Source organism: Chionomys nivalis, chromosome 1, assembly GCF_950005125.1.
Source record: "Chionomys nivalis chromosome 1, mChiNiv1.1, whole genome shotgun sequence".
NCBI classification, from domain to species: Eukaryota; Metazoa; Chordata; class Mammalia; order Rodentia; family Cricetidae; genus Chionomys; species Chionomys nivalis.
This window is the reverse complement of record NC_080086.1, coordinates 171,558,798-171,576,935: the sequence shown is the minus strand read 5'-3', so window position 1 is coordinate 171,576,935 and position 18,138 is coordinate 171,558,798. Positions and strand designations below refer to the sequence as shown.

Below are 18,138 nucleotides of genomic sequence, written 5' to 3'. Positions count from 1 at the left end.
CACAGTACTGTCCCAGTAGACACCAGTGTATTCCAGGGAAAGTGTCAACAGGAGCTGTATACCCTGGCTCTCGAGGGGACATCAGTGCCAGCTGGCGGCAGGGACGGGAACAGTCAGTCAGCCAGCACCCTCCAGGTCACTGCACCTAACTTCCCCTCCCTTCCCACCAGAATAGGTGACTGGAACCTGGTGGTGTGGGTGCCAGGGCGGCCTCACCATAGCCTCTTCCTCCTCGTTTTAAAATCTATGCCACTCATATGAAGACTGAATGGGGCAAGCCAGTAAGAGGAGAAGGGTTCCGTAAATAGGCCAAAGAGTCAGAGACACCCCCATTCCTACTGTTAGGAGTCCCACAAAAACCCCAAGCTAAACAGCGTATATGCAGAGAACCTAACTCAGATCGATGATTCGCTTCAGTCTCTGTGAGCACCCAAGAGCCCTGCTTAGCTGATTCTGCGGGCCGTTTTCTTGCGATATTCTTGACCCCTCTGGCTCCTCCAATCCATCCTCCCCCTCTTCTGAGAGGTTCCCCAAGCTCTGCCTAATACTGGGGAGGCCTGTTCTTTTCTGAAGGGAAAAGGAGGAGCAGTGGCTCTGAGGGAGAGGGGAGGAGTGGAGGGAAGGGAGGCAATGCTCAGGCTGTATTGGATGAGAAGAATTTTAAACACGTGTCCACACAAACAAACTGTCTCGCCGAGGTCGCTGGCTGCCTGGTTTTCTGTGTCGCATCAACTGGCAGGAAAGACCTCTTCTAGGAAATGTCACCTGAACCAAAGCCATCCAGATCCAGCTGTCGCAGGTAGAGCAGCGGTGTCCTCATGTCTGCAGCGGCTTTCCCAGCCCTCTGGTTTCCTGAACCCACCAAGAGCAGCAGGCTCCCTCCCACGCTAGCTAGCATTCCACTACGGGCAGAGTCTGCCGACTTAGCCGGATTTCTGCCCAAGCCAGATTCCTATTTCTTCCATGTTCATGAGAACTCCAACCAAGACATTTGGGTGACCATGACAGGGATCTGACCCCAGTGGACAATCTGGGCACGAGAGGCTTGACCAAAGAGTGATCCATTTGGCCTGGCTGTCTTACAATGGGCCAGTACAACACTTAGCTGCCTCTAAGAGACCCCTCTCTCTCTCTAGGTCTGCTGCTCCACGCAGAGACAGAAGGTGTGCAGCTGAGTGTGCAATACAGTGCGTGCCATGGCCTAATGATAGCACTGGGTGCCTGGGATAGATGACAAGGTTCATACCTTGGCATGGCCACCTGTGTGTGCGTGCACACACACACACACACACACACACACGAGAGGCGGGATTAAAAAGACACATCCCATCTCACAAAGCAGACTGTGAAACTGGACATCTTATTTAATAAACCTGCCCTGTATTCCCTCTTTCCGTTTCCCAAAGCAGGAGGTGCTGATGATTGGACCCGGGTCTTCTCACATTCTAGGCGAGCACTTCATAACCAAACATCTCCAGCTCCGTTCTGCCTTTTTGAATTCACCACACACCACACATCCTCACCACTCTGCATCTCATGATTTGTGGCTATCGGTTGTTGATTCTCATTGCAGTGTTCAGTGCGAGGATGCACTCCCCTCACCCCACCCGTAAAGGGCCTGACAGAAATTTAGACAGTCTAAAGATGTGTGTTTCAATCCACTAGACTGTTCAAACAGACCCCTGAGAATGTTCCCAGGAAGCTCACGCTGGAAGAAGAGCAAGGCACCAGCCAGAGGACAACTTGTCTCCTTAAGAGATTTTTTAGTCCAACAACTTACCAGACCGCCTTGCAGGATGGGACTGAATGAAGCCCAAAGATGAGTCAGTGGTGGGCGGGACTACACCTTGGCCAATATTGCTTAAGCATGCCCATCTCTGGTCCTTCACTTCAGAACCCAAAGACAGACCTGGTAGTGTGCCATATCTCTTTGCCCCTCTTCCCAATGTGGCCACGCTGAATAAATCCTTTTTCTGCCTTCCACTTTTTTTAAAAAATATTTATTTATTATTATACAATATTCGGTCTGTGTGTACGCCTGCAGGCCAGAAGAGGGCACCAGACCCCATTACAGAAGGTTGTGAGCCACCATGTAGTTGCTGGGAATTGAACTCAAGACCTTTGGAAGAGAAGACAACGCTCTTAACCTCTGAGCCATCTCTCCAGCCCCTGCCTTCCACTTTTAACTGGCTCATTAAGGACAGGTGACTAGACCTGGCTTGGGGCACAGGTTGTGACCCCCCTAAGTCTGATAACAATCCTACTGCTGATGGATGGTCCCATAGTTCCCAGCTTACTTCAGGCCATTGTGAAGAGCACTGCCACGCACACTGAGGGCAATGACCCGTGAACATCTGTGTGGACTCGGGGCAGCCTGGTGACGGGCTGGCGGGCCCACTGCTGGACAGCAGCCTCAGGCATTATCACCCAGGCAGAGTCAGGTCTCTCTATGTGGCCAGCCACCCCACTTAGCCCTGCCTCACTCTCTGGCTGTCACTCCATGGTGGAGACAGAGGAGGAGCTCTCTGGAGGCAGCAGCCTGCTCTAAGGCGAACTTTGAGGCTGAGCAACCCTCAGTGTCTACAGAAGGCCCTGAGGGTAAAGGGACCTAACTATCTAGGCTCAACAGCCCAGTGACCCCTCCCATCCCTTCTCATAAAACTCAGAGGCTCAGCGTGGGCGCTAACCCACCCCACCTGGTGCTTCTCAGAGCCTCTCCAGGGAGGCCGAGGCCCAGACATCACCCCAGCTCTACCCTCGAGGACTCAACAAGAACCTTATTAACAGTCTGTGACTCAGAGGAAAGTATGGGGAGAGCCTGGAATACCATCCTGTGCCCAGTTCTGCCCCGCCGCTACCTGTGAGCCTGCCCACAGCCGCTCTCTCTGACTCGTCCCCCTGCAGAGGGTGCCCAGCTGCTTTTGCCTCTACTGGAAGTTTCAGCTAAGGATGCCAGCCTGCCCAGCCACCCAGAGAAGGGGGCTGGGCTCCTCCTGAGCAGGAATGAGCCATTGGCCTCCTTCAGCAGCACCTTCCCAGGGCCTCCTAATCCTTTGGCCTGCTGTTGCTGGCCATGTGAATCCCGGTCAGTTGGTCCGGGCAGGATGCCCAGGAACAAGCAGCCTACCGGCTGCCAGTGGTGGGAAGGGACAGAGGTGAGGCCCAGCTGCCTTGCCCCCACCCCCCAACACCTGCCAACACAGGTTGCAGGACTAAGCCACAACAGAAGACAGCACCTGGAAAAGTAGTTCCCAAAGGAGCCTTTCACCCTGTCATTAGCCTAGTTGCAATGGCCACCTCAAAGAAAGCAAGGGAGGCCCAAGATCTGTGTGGGCAGGGGCCTCTCAGAGTCTGGTTTTCCTGTGAACAAGAGAGAAATATCTATCCACCTTGGGACACAAAAAAAACATTAAAAAAGAAAAAGTATGTAAGTATATACCTTGAAGAAAACATTAAAAGACTATTCAAATCCAGAGACTGAAGGCAGGAGGAACCAAACAGGAACCTAGGCTCCAACACCCTAGTGTGGACTGGGCGTTGTAAAGGAACCAGACGGGGCAATGGTAAAATACTGATATACCTGTGACTGCTAAGGCATGAAGACGGAGGTGTGGATATGCGCTCTCTCTCTCTCTCTCTCTCTCTCTCTCTCTCTCTCTCTCTTTCTCTCTCTCTCTCTCTCACACACACACACACACACATACACATACAGAATGGAATTTTCTATGCACCAACCTATTATAAAGCCTACCTCTTGCCAGGCAGTGGTGGCACACATCTTTAATCCCAACACTTGGGAGGCAGAGGCAGGAGGATCTCTGTGAGTTCCAGGGACAGCCTGGTCTAAGAGTAAGTTCCAGGACAGCCAGGGCTATACAGAGAAACCCGTGCTCTGGGAAAAAATAAAACAAAAAAGGCCTTATTCTTAAATTTTCCCACCGACATTTACTAAGGCCTCCGCAGACTGACCTGACACAGCCTTCCCATGCCAGTCAGACACTTGCTTTATTATCTTGTTTCCTTTGTTTATGAGGAGATGCAGACTACAGACTTGGATAGCTAGGTGAAGAAACTGGACCGGAACTCTAGTGGAGCTGAAGGGGTACACTCTCCTCCAGCCACACTCCACGGCGGGCTGATGTGCGTGGCACTGTGGTATTGGTACATCCCCTCCTCCCAGCAGAGCCTCATACTCCGCCTTGAGCACGCGCACACTTCCAGAGTCAAAGCGCATGCGCGTTTGGCCCTCCGCGCTTCCCTTCACAGTTAAGCTCGAAAACAACCTCAGTGAATATTTTCCTGAGGGGGCGCGTTATCATTATTCCCACACCAGCTCCCCCTCCCGTGAACATAGCCAGATGTGTACAGTTTTGCAGTGGATTCTGGAAGCCTCTGCCAGGGACCAGCCTCCACTCTTGGCCCGACACAAATAAAGGCATGAAGCCAGAGGGAAGTCCTGCATCCCCAGCTGTGGGACAGTCACCTCTGGGAACCAGACTGAATGTTCTGTCTGTGAAAAGAAGCCTGTGAATTTCCCAGGGAATGACTGCCTTTCACCAGGTGGAAGCCAGAGGTCGTGACCACAGTGACCACAAGGGTAGCTTTCCCGATTTCCCAGCTTTGTGTGCTCAGTGTTGCTGAAGTCCCTCTTCCAGGAAAGACACCCATGAGCTTCTGGCTACAAAATAATCCTCACTGTGACACCTTTCCCACCCCTGTGCTTGGGGTAGGGTGGACGGCAGGGGACCTCTTGCTAAGGCTTGTTTTCTTCAGCACCTCAACTGCTGGCTCCCAAAGCAAAACCTAAGGAAGTCAATATTCCAGGGCCTAATGCCCCGATTGGACCTAGGAGGAGAAAGCGTGACCACCCTCCAGAGGGCACAAAATCTGGACTTCTTTGGAATTGGGTGGGGGATGAGGGAACCAAGTCGGTGGCTATAACTAAGCTACTTAGGGCTGGCTCCTTTTAACTTATTGGTACGTCAGAGCTTGTCTAGGAAGCTCACCTTCACAGGTTCAGCCTAGGAGGTGAGCCAAAAATTCAGGCTTCCAAAGAGCAATGCTCAATGCCCTAAGAGTATCGGGGTTTGATGACATCATGCAGAAGACAAGACCATAGTAAATACATGCATGCACGCACACACACATGCACACACATACACACACATGCACGTGCACACACATGCACACACACAGACTTTGCCTTTCCTAAGAAGTGGGAGTTGTAGGGACATAGCACCACCCATTGGGGGCGTGTTCGCCTCGGGCTAATGTTTACGGATAAATCTGCCGGGCGTGAGCCCAGCAGCTCTTTTTTCTTTTGCTCCGCTTTTCCGGTACACCGCGGGAACCTGTGGTCCTGTAAGTTTATTTCCTTATTAAAGCTGTATATATCTATATAATCTGTCTACATTCATTTGCGCCACCACAGGGAGTTGCATTGAATGTTCCTTCTGAAGCTTCCCAGTCATGGAAAGGGCCAGGCTGGCTTAGATCACATGAGCTGCTTTTGAAGTTTGCCTTGGAATTCAACAGGGGTGTAGTGGGAAGGTGCCATCCCTTTCCAGAATCCCAGGCACACTCTACCACCCTCACCTCAGTCTCTGCTCTTCCGCATCTTCAATTTTGCTTCCCTGCAGGTAGTTAACAGAGCCAAGATATCCATCCAGGCTCAGCTTATTCCACAAGCTCATGTCCTTAGCGAGGACCGTAAGGCCAATGCGAAATCTAGGGCTGTGACTGGGCAAGTTCCTCCCATTCTGAGTTCCCATTTGGAAAGTGGAGATAGTTCCACGGCAAGATTCCTTCATTCCATAGTGACCAACAGCCCAAGTACATCTACGGCTTGTCTCGACATGCTTTTGAGCCTGGTCCCTGTTAGGTCAGGATGGCATGTCCAAAGTAACCCAGGCAGAGGAACTGATACCCATCCTTCCGAGAACAGGCAGTAAGCGGCTGAGCAGGCTGGGGCCAAGCCCACAATGTTCCTTAGCCAATGACTACGAGAGTAGTCTTCGCAATAAAATTCAGGAAATGGAGCTCTGAACACAGCTCAGTAACAGACACTTGACGTTCATCCATCATCCACATCAGGAATGCACAAACCCTGGGTCCCCTCCCTAGCATTATCTTTCCTCGGCATCTCAGTTGTATGGGAGCTAGGGGACCCTAGGTGCTACTTGATTCCATTCCAACAAGTAAGAGATGGCAACAGATGGTCAGAGCCGCTTTTCTTTAGCATCTAGAAACCCTGAGGTCCAATGCAGCTACTTATCCTTGACTGTGGAACATGACTAGCCTTGGACCACTAGCACTAGATTCTGCCACTTCTAGCTACTGGACAGGTAGGGGAAGGGATCCATCTGACCAACACTGAGAAGGAGAGAGGCTCCCATGACACTATGGGAAGGCTCTCATGGACTCCCTCCACTGTGATTCAGAAGTTGGTGGCATCCCAGACTGTCCTGAGCAGGCCACTGGCCTGAAGATACCTCCCCTGCAGGCATCCACAGGACCTCAGTGCATCAACACAGGATGCTCTTGGGGTGCATCCACAAATATATCCAAATCATCAGATGAGTCAAAGTGAACTGAAAAGACCCCCCTGAGCGGCTCAACCCATTCCTTGTTTGCAGATGAGAAAACTGAGGCCAGCAGGAGCTGCCAGGCTGCATGTCCAGGTGGAACAGGCTCTTCCACAATCAGTCTCCTTCTTCTCCCTGCTCTACAATTCAATCCTGAGCTGGGACGGGACGACCTGCCTACCACGCCAACCCCTTCCCCCTCGCTGCTACAGCCGCACAACACACACGAACGGCCATAGCTGGAGCTATACAGGGCCTAGGGAGGGCTGTGGCTGGCACGTATCTACGATTCTCCTAAGGTGTCCTGGAGTCTATAATCGTGAATGTTCTGTGAGTTTACAGAGCCGAACTCCCAGGTTCTCCCAAGGCCTGAGAGTAAAGTCAGGGAACATCCCTGCCTAAGTGTGTACTGCCATCCCAGGAAGGCCAGGGGAAGGGACCACAGCACAGGCTCTGCAGGGCCTTAGCCCCCTAAAGCACAAAAAAGCATTATAAGCCGGGCGGTGGTGGCACACTCCTTTAATCCCAGCACTCAGGAGGGCAGAGACAGGCGGATCTCTGTAAGTTCGAGGCTAGCCTAGTCCACAAAGGGAGTTCCAGGACAAGCTCCAAAGCTACACAGAAATTGCTTCAAAAAACAAAATGGGGTGGGAGGAAGCATTGTAAGACCAGAGCCAGGGTGGCCTTATCATGAGAAGTGTATGATTCCCCGAGTTGGACTGTGACCCAACAGTGTAGACAAGGAAGACAACGGGAACACTGCACTTGGGCTGGGGTGCAGCCTGCTTGGTGGGCTCAACCTGCCTGAGCAAGGGTACCCCCTCGCTCATTGTCTCATGTGGGAGAGGGGCTTCAGGGACAGTGGCTGCTAGGAAAGCGAATGCCAGTCAGCCGCTCCCTGTGGCTGTTTGGTGTAGCCTGAGGAGCTGGCTAGAGCTACAATAGGCTGAGAAGCCAACAGCACTTCCTCTAGAATGTCTCCTCTCCTGACACCTGGGACAGGAGGTGGTGCAGGAATTGGGGTGGGAGGCAATGGAGGGGAACTGGAGCCAGGAGCAACCAGAAAACTGTTTGCCAGCAATAAAGTCGAAAGATCAGATGTTAGGAACACAGTTTTGTTTTGTTTGTTTTAATGACAAGGCCGCATGCAGATTAGGCTACCCTCAAACTTTATGCAGTCAAGGATAACTTTGAACTTGTTTTTAACAATTTATCTTATTTTATTTGCACTGATGTTTTGCCTGCATGTGTCTGTGTGAGGGTGTCAGGTCCCCTGGAGCTGGAGTTAAAGACAGTTGTGAGCTACCATGTGGGTGCTGGGAATTGATCCTGGGTCCTTTGGAAGAGCAGCCAGTGGTCTTCACCACTGAGCCATCTCTCCAGCCCTTGACTCTGAACTTCTGGTCCTCTTGTTTCCACTCCCCTGGTGCTGGGATTACAGGTTATGCCCCTCACGCCCAGGAGGATGTGCTGTTGGGCTTAAATAGTGAAAATCAAGTGTAGGGCTGTGTTCTCTGCCAGCGGTCCACCAGCTGAGCTGCGGTCCACCAGCTGAGCTGCACGTCCAGTCTCCAGCCCCTACTTCTTTTAATAGCACTTCCCACCTCTAGGAAGCAAGCCTGGCTAGCACCCAGGGAACACTCCCAGCCTTCTTAATTTGTTCCCAGGCACCTGGTTCAAGCACCTTCACAAACCACGACCTCCCACACGACTTCCTAGAAACCCTCTTGAAGAGAAGATCTCTGGGGTTTCGTTTTCATTTTCCCCGAGTCTTGCTCAGCCACACATAGCTCAGTACTCGGTGATTTCACTGACGCTTTGCAGTGTGGTCTAGGTCTTTACAGTAAATGTCCTGCATCCCAAGTCAGTCTGTCAGTCTGGGTAAGTGGGGACAATGCCTATCCCGCAATGTCCTGAGGGAGCCTGAGCACGTCACAAAATGTTAGTGCATGTTCTCACCCCCCTATTCCACCCGTGTGTGCGTGCATGTGTGTGCGCGCACGTGTGCATATGCGCGTGTACATTGAGATGAGGTCTCACTGTATCCTTGGCTGGTTAGCCTCGAACTCATTATGCCAACCAGGCTGCTCTCAAATTCATAGAGATCCTGCTTGCCTTTGCCTCCCAAACGTTGAGATTAAAGGCATGCACCACTGTGACCAGCAATAGACATTTTCTCTTAAAAAGAGGAGAAACAGATTTTCTGTTCAATGCTACAATGTAAGAGGATGCTGGGCTACAGTCAGGCCAGTAGGAACAGAAACATGAGATACTGTATTTAGAGCTAGTCATGGTGGCGCACATCTTTAGTCCTGGCACTCAGAGGCAAAGGCAGGTGGATCTGAGTTCGAGGTCAGCCTAGTCTATAGAGCAAGTTCCAGGACAGCCAGGGCTACAAAGAGAAACCCTGTCTCGAATCCCCCCCACCCATCCAAAAAAGAGGGATTTGGTCCTGCGCCTCAATGAAGGGAACCGGGTAAGCGGCAATTCCCCAACGTTTGCATCAGGGTTTCCCTTTTGTTCGTAGCACATGTATTGAACTCATTGACCAAGTATTTGCTGAGAGCCCATTAAAATCTTGAGGGGCCACTAGCGTTCTTTACAAACAGTTTGGCATGCAGCTTGCTCTATGCCGTGTGAAAGTATAAAGACAGCCCCATATGATGCCAGTCCTGGCTTCCCATTTGGGTAAACTGAGGCATAGATCTGTGAGTACTTCACACCGTCTTCCTCCCACTTCTCTGCTTTTTAAGGAAATATTCCTCCCCCTGGATCACAAGAGGAGGCTGCAACCTCTCCATCCTCTATTCACCCCAGAAGGAAAATATGGAACTGAGGCCAAAAAGCCAACACCACACCATGCGTGGCTGGCAGGTGGCATTGCTGGGCAAGGGATCTGGAGCCTGGGTAGCGGGGGATGATACCAGGAAGTGCTTAGTGGAAGTGAGACAGGAGCTGACAGGGGTGCAGCAGAGATGGCCGGAGGAACTACCAGCCAATCATATGAACATTTATCCTGGTAGAATGTGCGTGTGTGTCTGTCTGTGTGTATATACTCATATACTCATGCACATGTGTGCAGAGATATCCCTGTCCTATTCCAACGCCAGTGTGGGAACCCAGTTCACCCTGTACTTGCCCTGGCTGCAGCTTATGGGAAGCTTCAGGGCAACTGGTTCAGTGGCCTAGCTGAGGGTAGAGGAGTCTGGGTCGGGGAAGCTGACTTCTTTGTTTGAAAACGAACTTCTCCCTCAATACCCAACACCTAGTCTCCACACCTCAGCAGACCACACTGAGCAGGGTTAGCCAGAGGCATCAAAGTTTAAGGCCTTAGAGGAACTAATCCTCTTTCTCTTCTGCACAGTGGGACCTGGTGCAGCAGGAAAAGGAAGGTTGACAAAGGCCACTCGTAGCCTGAGGCATCCACAGCCACTGCAGAGGAATTTGCCAGGCACCTACCACGGTCTCCATCTCTCATTCTTTATAAGGTAACTACTTAGTTTTGGTCAAATGAAAGTTACTCTTTCCAAAGAAAAAGTACTTTTTCCTGCTTGCCTTGCTGCTAGATACCAGCATGTAAATAAGTTCAGTTCAGCAAAATGTACTAGTAAGAATCAAAAAACGAAAGGAAAAAGAAAAAAAAAGTCGTGTAGTTCTGGGGGAGATACCCGCAAAGGAGGAACTATGGTGGCTTTCTTATTCCTTTTTTCCTGATGGGTTTCCACCCTGCAGTTATCACCAACCATGAGGCTACGTGCTAATGAGGACAGAAATGCCGTCCCTCCGTTGCAGTACCCTGAGCTTCTTTCCCCCATGTGAGCATTAGCACTTGTCTTGGAAGCTGTCTCATTTAATCTTTTGTTGTTATAGAGTCTAACAGCAGCCCTAATGCTCCACCCTAGGGTTCCTAGGGTGAGGACCACACAGGGGACCTGAGGCTGCTGCATCCCCTGCTCATATTCACTTGTCCATTCTCCCAGACCCACGCCAGCGCCTCCCTCCACCCCTCAGGACTCAAGTCAGGAGTGGAGAGTACAGAGCTGCCCATAAGACTTTGGACTCCAAATCTGCTCTGCCCTCCATCACTCAGCATTTACTGAACATCTACTATGGAACAGGGACTGTTCTAGGTGCTGGATCTGCAGCACTAACAGAAGTCCCTGCCCTCGTGAAATACAGGCTAGCAGGAGAGAGGCACAGAAATGAATGTGTGGGTGCAACAGAATAAGAAAATGGGAGTGGGGAGGTGGGGGGTATCTGTCCCAGAAAGTCCTCCCTCAAGTAGGTGATACCCAGGCTGGGGCACGGGTCAGCTCGGAGCATGCTTGTCTAACATGCACTGAAGCCCTGCATTCAATCCCGGGAACTGTGTAAAATGGCCATAGTGAAAAGGAAGTGGAGGCAGGAGAATAAGGCAGTCAAGCCATCCTCAGCTTCATGGAAAGTTCTAGGACAGCCAGAGTTTTGTGAAACTGTCTAAAATAATAAAAACATTCATGCAGAAGCTTTGACCTGGGGAGTGAGGAGCCTGGCAATGTCTGAGGATGAAAGACTTGGTCAGGTGATCGGCTGGAAGTTCTTGTGCCCGTACCTCAGTTTCCCCTTCTCTGGAATGGACAGAATTCAAGGCTACCCAGTGGCAACCTTGTGCTAGCCCACTCTGTGACACTGGTGGGTATGCTCTCAAAGGGTGGTGTGGGAGTTGGATTAGATGGAGTCTGAGCCGCCTTGTAGTTCAGGCTAAACCCTGTAGATTAGAGATCCACGGCGAACGCCTCGGGCGTCCCTGGGTCCTTAAGACTCACAGAATGCACTGCCCCATCTACCTTGACCGGGGTCAGGATTGCGAGGTTCATACTCAGACAGTCATGGGTCCCTGGTTGGTCCTAATCCCGGGGAAACTGTTTCTTGGGGGGGGGGCTCCTGCACCCCAATCTGGGGCTGAATGCAAGCCTCACTCAGCCACTCCTCAGAATTCTCTTCCTTTGGGTTGAGGCTCGCAGCTTTCCGGCTATGACAATTGGCGGACGGGGTGCCACCCTGCACCCTGGCCCTAGGGAAGTGCGAGGTGGCTGACCCGAGGGGGCTGAGGGCACAGAGGAAGAGAGGGCAGTGGTGGCATGTGCTGAGAACGTAGGGATTGGAGAGGGAAAGGAAGGACTGGTGGCCCAGAGGCTCGCAGTCACCATACTGGTGCTCTGCATCTCAGAGACAATAACATAACAGTTTGGAATTCGGGGAGACGAGGGTTAGAAAGTTAGAGGTAAGCCCGGCGGTGGCGGAGAACACCTTTAATCTCAGCACTCAGGAGACAGAGGCACGAGGATCTCTGAGTTCGAGACCAGTCTGGTCTACAGAGCGAGTAGTCCCAGGACAGCCAAATCTATACAGAGAAACTCTTGACTCAAAAGACAAAACAAAAACAACAACAAAGTTAGATGAGGCCACTCTCTCCGTGAGCATTTCTTTGGGTGCTGCGGGTGCCTCCGGAGGTCTCAGGCCACTTAGAGACACAAACACACAGTCACAACTCGAGTGGCCAGCATTGTGACTGGACTTGAGGAGTTCTTGGAGAGTCTGTCTGGCCTTGATTTGCCAGGTAACACCAAGCTTCAGTTCACCTTAATGGCAATCAGGAAGGGAAAGATCTGGTTAAATAATCTGCATTGGTCAACCTTCACTAAATTCCTCCAGTCCCCAGGAGCCAAAAAGGCCGAGTTCAGGTCCTGGTTATCTACAGCGGCACACAGCTGTGTCTTTTCAAGCCCATGGGAGCACCCAGAAACTCGGGCAAGTATCCCCACCTCCTTGGTCTGTACGGCTCATCTGGAAACTAAGTAGGTTAACATAGGTGAGTTCCAGGTGGCTCTCGGCTCTTGGATTCTGTCTCAGAATGGTTACACAGGCGCAGTATAGAAATTACCTTTGGGCAACCATATTCCATTCTTTTCGTTTTTGACTTTGCGACAGGATCTCCTGTAGCCCAGGCTAACCTAGAACTTACTCCTCCTTCCACCTCTCAAGTACTGGGGCTACAGGAGTATGCACGCATGCTCACTTTCTCCAGTACTGGGGATCGAACTCAGGGCTCTGCATATTCTAGGCAAGCACTCTACCACATGGGCTACATCCTCAGTTTCTGGATTCCACTTTGAACAGCCAGTGGGCTGCTGTTTACAGGAATCTTACCTTAAGCATTACTGCAAATGAGAAGTCCCTTACAGTGTTTTGGTTTTTGAGATAGGGTCTCATGATCTCAGGCTGACCTGCAATTCCCTATGGAGCCAATGACTTCCAACTTCCAACCCCCCTGTGTCAGTCTCCCATGTGCATAAACTTTTGCCACTATGCTGGGTTTACTCAGAGCTAGAAATTGAACTGAGAGCACCACACATCCTAGGCAGTCTACCAACCATGCTACAACCCCATCCCATAACATATCTTTTGAGTAGATTTTTTTAAAGCCGTTAAAGCTGTTTTTTTTTTTGGTGTTTTTCTTTATTGTTTTTTGTTGTTGTTTTGTTTTGAGACACCGTCCCACTACGTATTCCTGCCTGGCGTGGCACTCAGAGAGCCCCTCACTTCTGAATGCTGGGACTGATGGCCTCCACCACCACACCCAGCTTTGAAGGCTTTTCTTAAAGACCTACTTAGGCTTCTGTGGCCCTGTGAGTCATGATCCTAAATCTGACACTTCCCTGGATTCTTCACAGCCTCACAAGTGGATGAGACACACGACAGAAAGACTTGTCCCGCAATGTCCCTGGGAACTGGCTATGACAGGAAACCCTACCAACTGAGGTCCTTGCCCTGCCTCAGACACTGTGGGCCCAAGTAAGGACAGAATCGAGAGCTGAAAGTGCTCTTGGCCCTAAGTTTGCTAGGTGCCCGGGCCAGCGGTGAGTGGGAGCAACTTCATCCTATCTCCAGCTGTGCAGAGCAGCTTTCAGGCTGGCTGGAAGAGTTCCCAGCACACAACTGGGAAAGGAGTCCACTGGCCAGACAACCATGCCCTGGACTCAAGTTGGCCAGGATATCCCCTTCAGGTCAACAGCCAGGGGCACCTGTTCAGGACAAAACACAGGGCTGGCCCAGGATGGAGACAAAAGCTCCAAGGTTCCTGTTCTTCAAGGGCCTGTGGAGAGGCACAGCAAGCTGTAAGAGCTCAGCTGGGCTTCAGGAGCTCAGGAGAGGTCCTATTCAACAGCCTCCTCCCCAGGGGGTCTCACCATGGCCCCTCCCCCTCAGCTTCCAGAGGTTGTCTTCCCGGCAGCCCCAGAAGAGAGGCAGGCTACCAGGCTCTCTCTAGCTACATTCTATACACCTAGAGTGACCTCCTGAGGTCTCTTAAACTGCTGGTCAGTCCCTCCCTGGGTGGCCATGCCCCACCTGAAGCCTTCAGTGATGGATGCTGTCAGCCTCACCTCAGATAAGCGGATCCTTGGGTCCAGCTAACACTGCAGACGCCTGCGCCTGCCTCAGAGTGAATCCCGTCTGTTAAGTGCCTGCTAGAAAAACCCTGCCCCCACCCCACCTCCAGATCCCTTCCTTTAGCCAGCGGCTGCTTCCCTCCCCTACAGCATTCCTGCTGCTTACAGACCCCTACCTCAAACTCCCTAGAGTGGCTCCCATCCTCCCCACAACCTGCATTTCCCCAACACCTTACAATTCAGGCCAGCTTAGCCGCCCTAGGAGGAGTTCCCCCCCTTCCCGTGCAGACCCTTTTTATTTTAGAATCTCCATAAGAAAACACTCCAGGAGCTTCTCCCTCCAGATCATGCTGTGCTCCCTAAGCCAACCTCCCCCAGCCGCTAAGAAGCAGCTAGGCATTGAATGGCACTCACCAACAGCGTCGAACCCCTGCTGTTCAGGCAGTCTCAGGCTCCTTGCGCAATAACAAGATGCAGCTGATATTGGTAAGTCGGGTACAATGCCAGACCTGTGGCCCTCACTGTTCCTCAGATGAGAACAACCCACGAAGCAGGTTTGTGGTCACTTTCAGTAAGACACTGGGACTTGGGACGTACACCGCCTCGTCCACAGGCACACAAGTGTGGGTCCCAGTCTGTGAATTCCCACCATGCCACATACACACTGCCTTTCTCCTGCCCGGGATCTGTCCATCAAATGACTGACAGAGAGAGAGTACTAAATCAATCTCTCTTTTCAGCAGCCAAGCAACACAGAGGCCCGGATATCTCACAACAGTGGAGATAGAGAGGGGTCCCTTCTGCTCTCCCTTTCTACTTAACAGATAGGAGTTTAAAGGTCTGACTCTCCCCTGTGGCCAAGGAAAAGCACGGAAAGGATCCCGGGATAAAGGTTGTTTACCTCGGGGGTGGTGCTCAAGCCAACAGCTTAGGAGGTAAGCTTGAGACCTGCCAGCACAATGCCTTTGTTACAGAGACCTTTGCACTATAAGTGTGTTCGCATCTCTCACAGAATTCCAGCAACTCAGGTGGGATGGGGGTACTGCTGGTGGTGGCCGCTAAGGGAACTGGTCTAGAGGAAGGTGCAAACCCTCCACTACCCGATAGCAGCCACTGTCATTCCTCCTTGTTACCATACGCTGTCAAAGAACTTCGCTGTAGTACCAAATATTATAAAAATGACATTTGGTGGTTTGGGTACCCGGGGCTCGGTGATGCTAAGAGAATTGCTGCTTGGAATAAGAACTGGTTTCCAGACACTTTTATTTGCATAGCGATGTCTGACTATGAACCATCCCCGTGTAGAGTCTGGAGAGGGCTTCACAGCAGACTTGGTTTCTAAGCAGCTCTCAGGTGCCAGACACGAACCCCAGCCTTGATGTCCAGGGCCCCAGTAGTCCACTGATGGTTCCAGAGCATGTCTCCTTAGAACAGGACAGCAAGGTCTCTCCCACAGCCTGTATCTTCTCCAAGAAAGACCGGCTTGGCTTTTGTAAGATAAAGATCACTAGACAAACTAACCCATCTGGCTTTTGAATGGGGCTGAGTAATTCTTCCTCCAAAAGACTGCATTTGAAGACCCGCCATGAAGTCTGGCTGCCTCGAGAGTCAATACACTCCACAGACTTGTCTTTCCTAAGGAGTCTTTAAACTGCAGACTGTGGCCCTCAAGGCTGTTCCCATCTTCCTCACCTGGCACCCTTCTTCCTCCAGTGGGAGCGCCCTTCCCTTTAAGGCCAGGCCGCTGGAGTCCTAGGCCACCTATAGGAGCAGTAGCCCTCTCCACCACGATGAGGACGACATGGCTATCTCATTGTTCTCCTGGAGAATCCAGTTCCCCAACAAGAATGCTCGCATCAAGTCCCTTCCTTGTCCGCGCTGTCACCACAGGACTTCTGGCCCTGGGAAGGCCCCCGCCACACACACTTTTTCCCTGCAGCTACCTGCTCAGGAAGGGTAAGCTACACAGTTTAAGAAACGTGCCTCTCCCCTGGGCTGAGTATCTCAGCTGCTGGCAGGGACTTTGGGACACCTGCTCTAATTATGTTTGCAGGCACTGCCTGACCTCTCAAACAGAAAGTAACATTCCACCTTTAGAAAGAACGTAGTGGGACTGTCTCCAAGGTGCGTCTGATGGGAGACGAGCGCCTAAGATAATAATACTAAGAAGAAGCTCAAAACCTCTTACGTGAAAGAAGTTTCTGTTAGCACAAAGGGGTGGGAGGGGCTCACCATCCTGATCATGCTCTGAGAAGGGGATCCGGTCCTTTGGCAACAAGAAGGCATGGTCCCCATTGAGCCAGACTCTGGGACCATAGAAGACGCATTTATTCCACCTGCCCCAACACAGACTTTAAAAGCTCGTGGAACCAGAAGCACACTGCACGCGTGGGTTCGCTTGCGGTCTGCTTCAGGAATTCCTTCATGTACTTTCAGTCTGTCTTTTTGCTTAGTTTCAACGACCTCGCAATACGGTCCCTGCTCGCCCCCATCACAAATAAGAGTAATCGCACTCTGGTGGTCCTGAGGAATCTGGAACCTCCCAACGCCCAAAGTTTCCCCCCTTCTCCCGCAAACCCACCAAAAGTGACCCTTTCACAGCCTCATGCACTCCAGCTCACTCTACACGAGTGGAAACTAGAGGCAAATCCACGATCTGGCCCCGCACCTGCGGCATTCTCCAATTTGAGGGGGCGTGAATGATACCAAGGTCAGGACTCGGAGTACGGCCACGCTGGAGAGGCTGCCAGCGGTCCGACCACGCGGTGCAGCCGCCTTCCCAGCAGTCCCGCCTGATTTGGGGTGGAGGGAAACGACCAAGGGTCCAGCGGAGCCGCGGCTGTCCACTCACCTTCATCCTGGGAGAGCGACGGCGGCGGCAGCAGCAACAGCAGCAGCAGCGCTGGGAGCGCCAGAGTGGGGCCCATGGTTGTCCTCGCCCCGGGACTCGTAGCAGGTGGCTGCGGCGCTGGCGCAGGGTCGCTCGTCTGGGTGGCCGGAGCTTCGGCGCCGCTCGGGGAGGCCTGGCGACAGGCGCGAACTACGGAGTCGCGTTCCGGCGGCCCCTCCTGCCTGCCGCAGATCTGGGCTGGGGCGTGGAGCCAAGAGCGAGGAGCGAAGGTGGCTGCGGTCCGGGCGGTGTCTGCGCGGCTGCGGCCCAGCGCGCGCGCTGCTGCGACGACTCCCGCCCCGTCCCGTCCGCGCTGGCCTCCGCCCCCTCCCCCAGGAGCTCGCCCACAGCGCCGGCGGGGTCGGGCGGGGCGGCGGCTGGGCGGGCGCTGGGCCGCGAACAATAAGCAGAGGAGGAAACTCCGCCCTGGAACGCGGCGGGCGGGGGAGCAGGGGCTGGCGGCCCCAGCCAGTGCGTGTGTGAGTGTGCGTGTGTGCGTGTGTGTACACGCGCGCGCGTCAGTGTGTGTCCCTGTAGATCTGTGCTTGTGATGTGTACGCTTGCCTGAGAGCGCGCCAGGGACCCCGCCCGTTAATCCCGGCCGCTGATGTCCTGCGCACAGCTTTTGCAGGGGTTCAACCGGGATCCTCCATAACGCTGCGTCTCTTGCACGCAGGCACTGGTCCCCCAGCCTGGGAATTCCACTAAGAACCGACCCTTCCGTGCCCGCGGACCGCAGCACCTTCTGCGCCTCAGCCCGAGGAACAGGCCACCTACTTAGCAGGTGCCTGGATTTCGTGCCATCCCTGAGCAAGTCTATGCTACGGGTTGAGCACCGTACCATCTGGACCGATTTTTTTGCTTAACGTCTCCCACCGACGTTTCTCCGAGTACAAATGGATGTGACTCTTTTACAGCAAAATTTTCGACGATGAATTTGTGCTGGTCTTTTTTAAGTGCTTTGCATGTATTAATTCTCTAGCACTTCATAGCAGCCACATTTTAAAGTCCCGTTTTACAGACAGGAAAAAAAAGGTTAAGAAAGTTGTTCAAGATCCCTTAGGTGGTAAGTGGTAGATTTGCCCGTGAGACTAGTCTGGAAAAATACTTTGCGCACTGCCTGTAATACCATAATTGCTCCATAAGAATTAATCTTGCTAAATAAAAAGCAGCAATGGAAATTTAAGGGCCTCGGCGTCAAACCCAACTTGGGCTCAAAACCTAGTTGTGCTAA

The 18,138-nt window shown here is 52.3% G+C and overlaps 1 protein-coding gene across 1 annotated transcript in view; it reads right to left on the bottom strand.

Moving 5' to 3' along the window:
* The window catches only part of Podxl (podocalyxin like), a 43,999-nt gene extending 26,251 nt beyond the window's left edge, over positions 1-17,748 (bottom strand). The window contains exons 1-2 of the mRNA XM_057751501.1: positions 17,469-17,748; positions 16,866-17,330 (exon numbers count right to left, since the gene is read on the bottom strand). Coding sequence (XP_057607484.1) covers positions 16,866-17,330; positions 17,469-17,748 — 745 coding nt within the window. The remainder of the gene's footprint in view (positions 1-16,865; positions 17,331-17,468) is intronic.
* Positions 17,749-18,138: the final 390 nt, after the last annotated feature.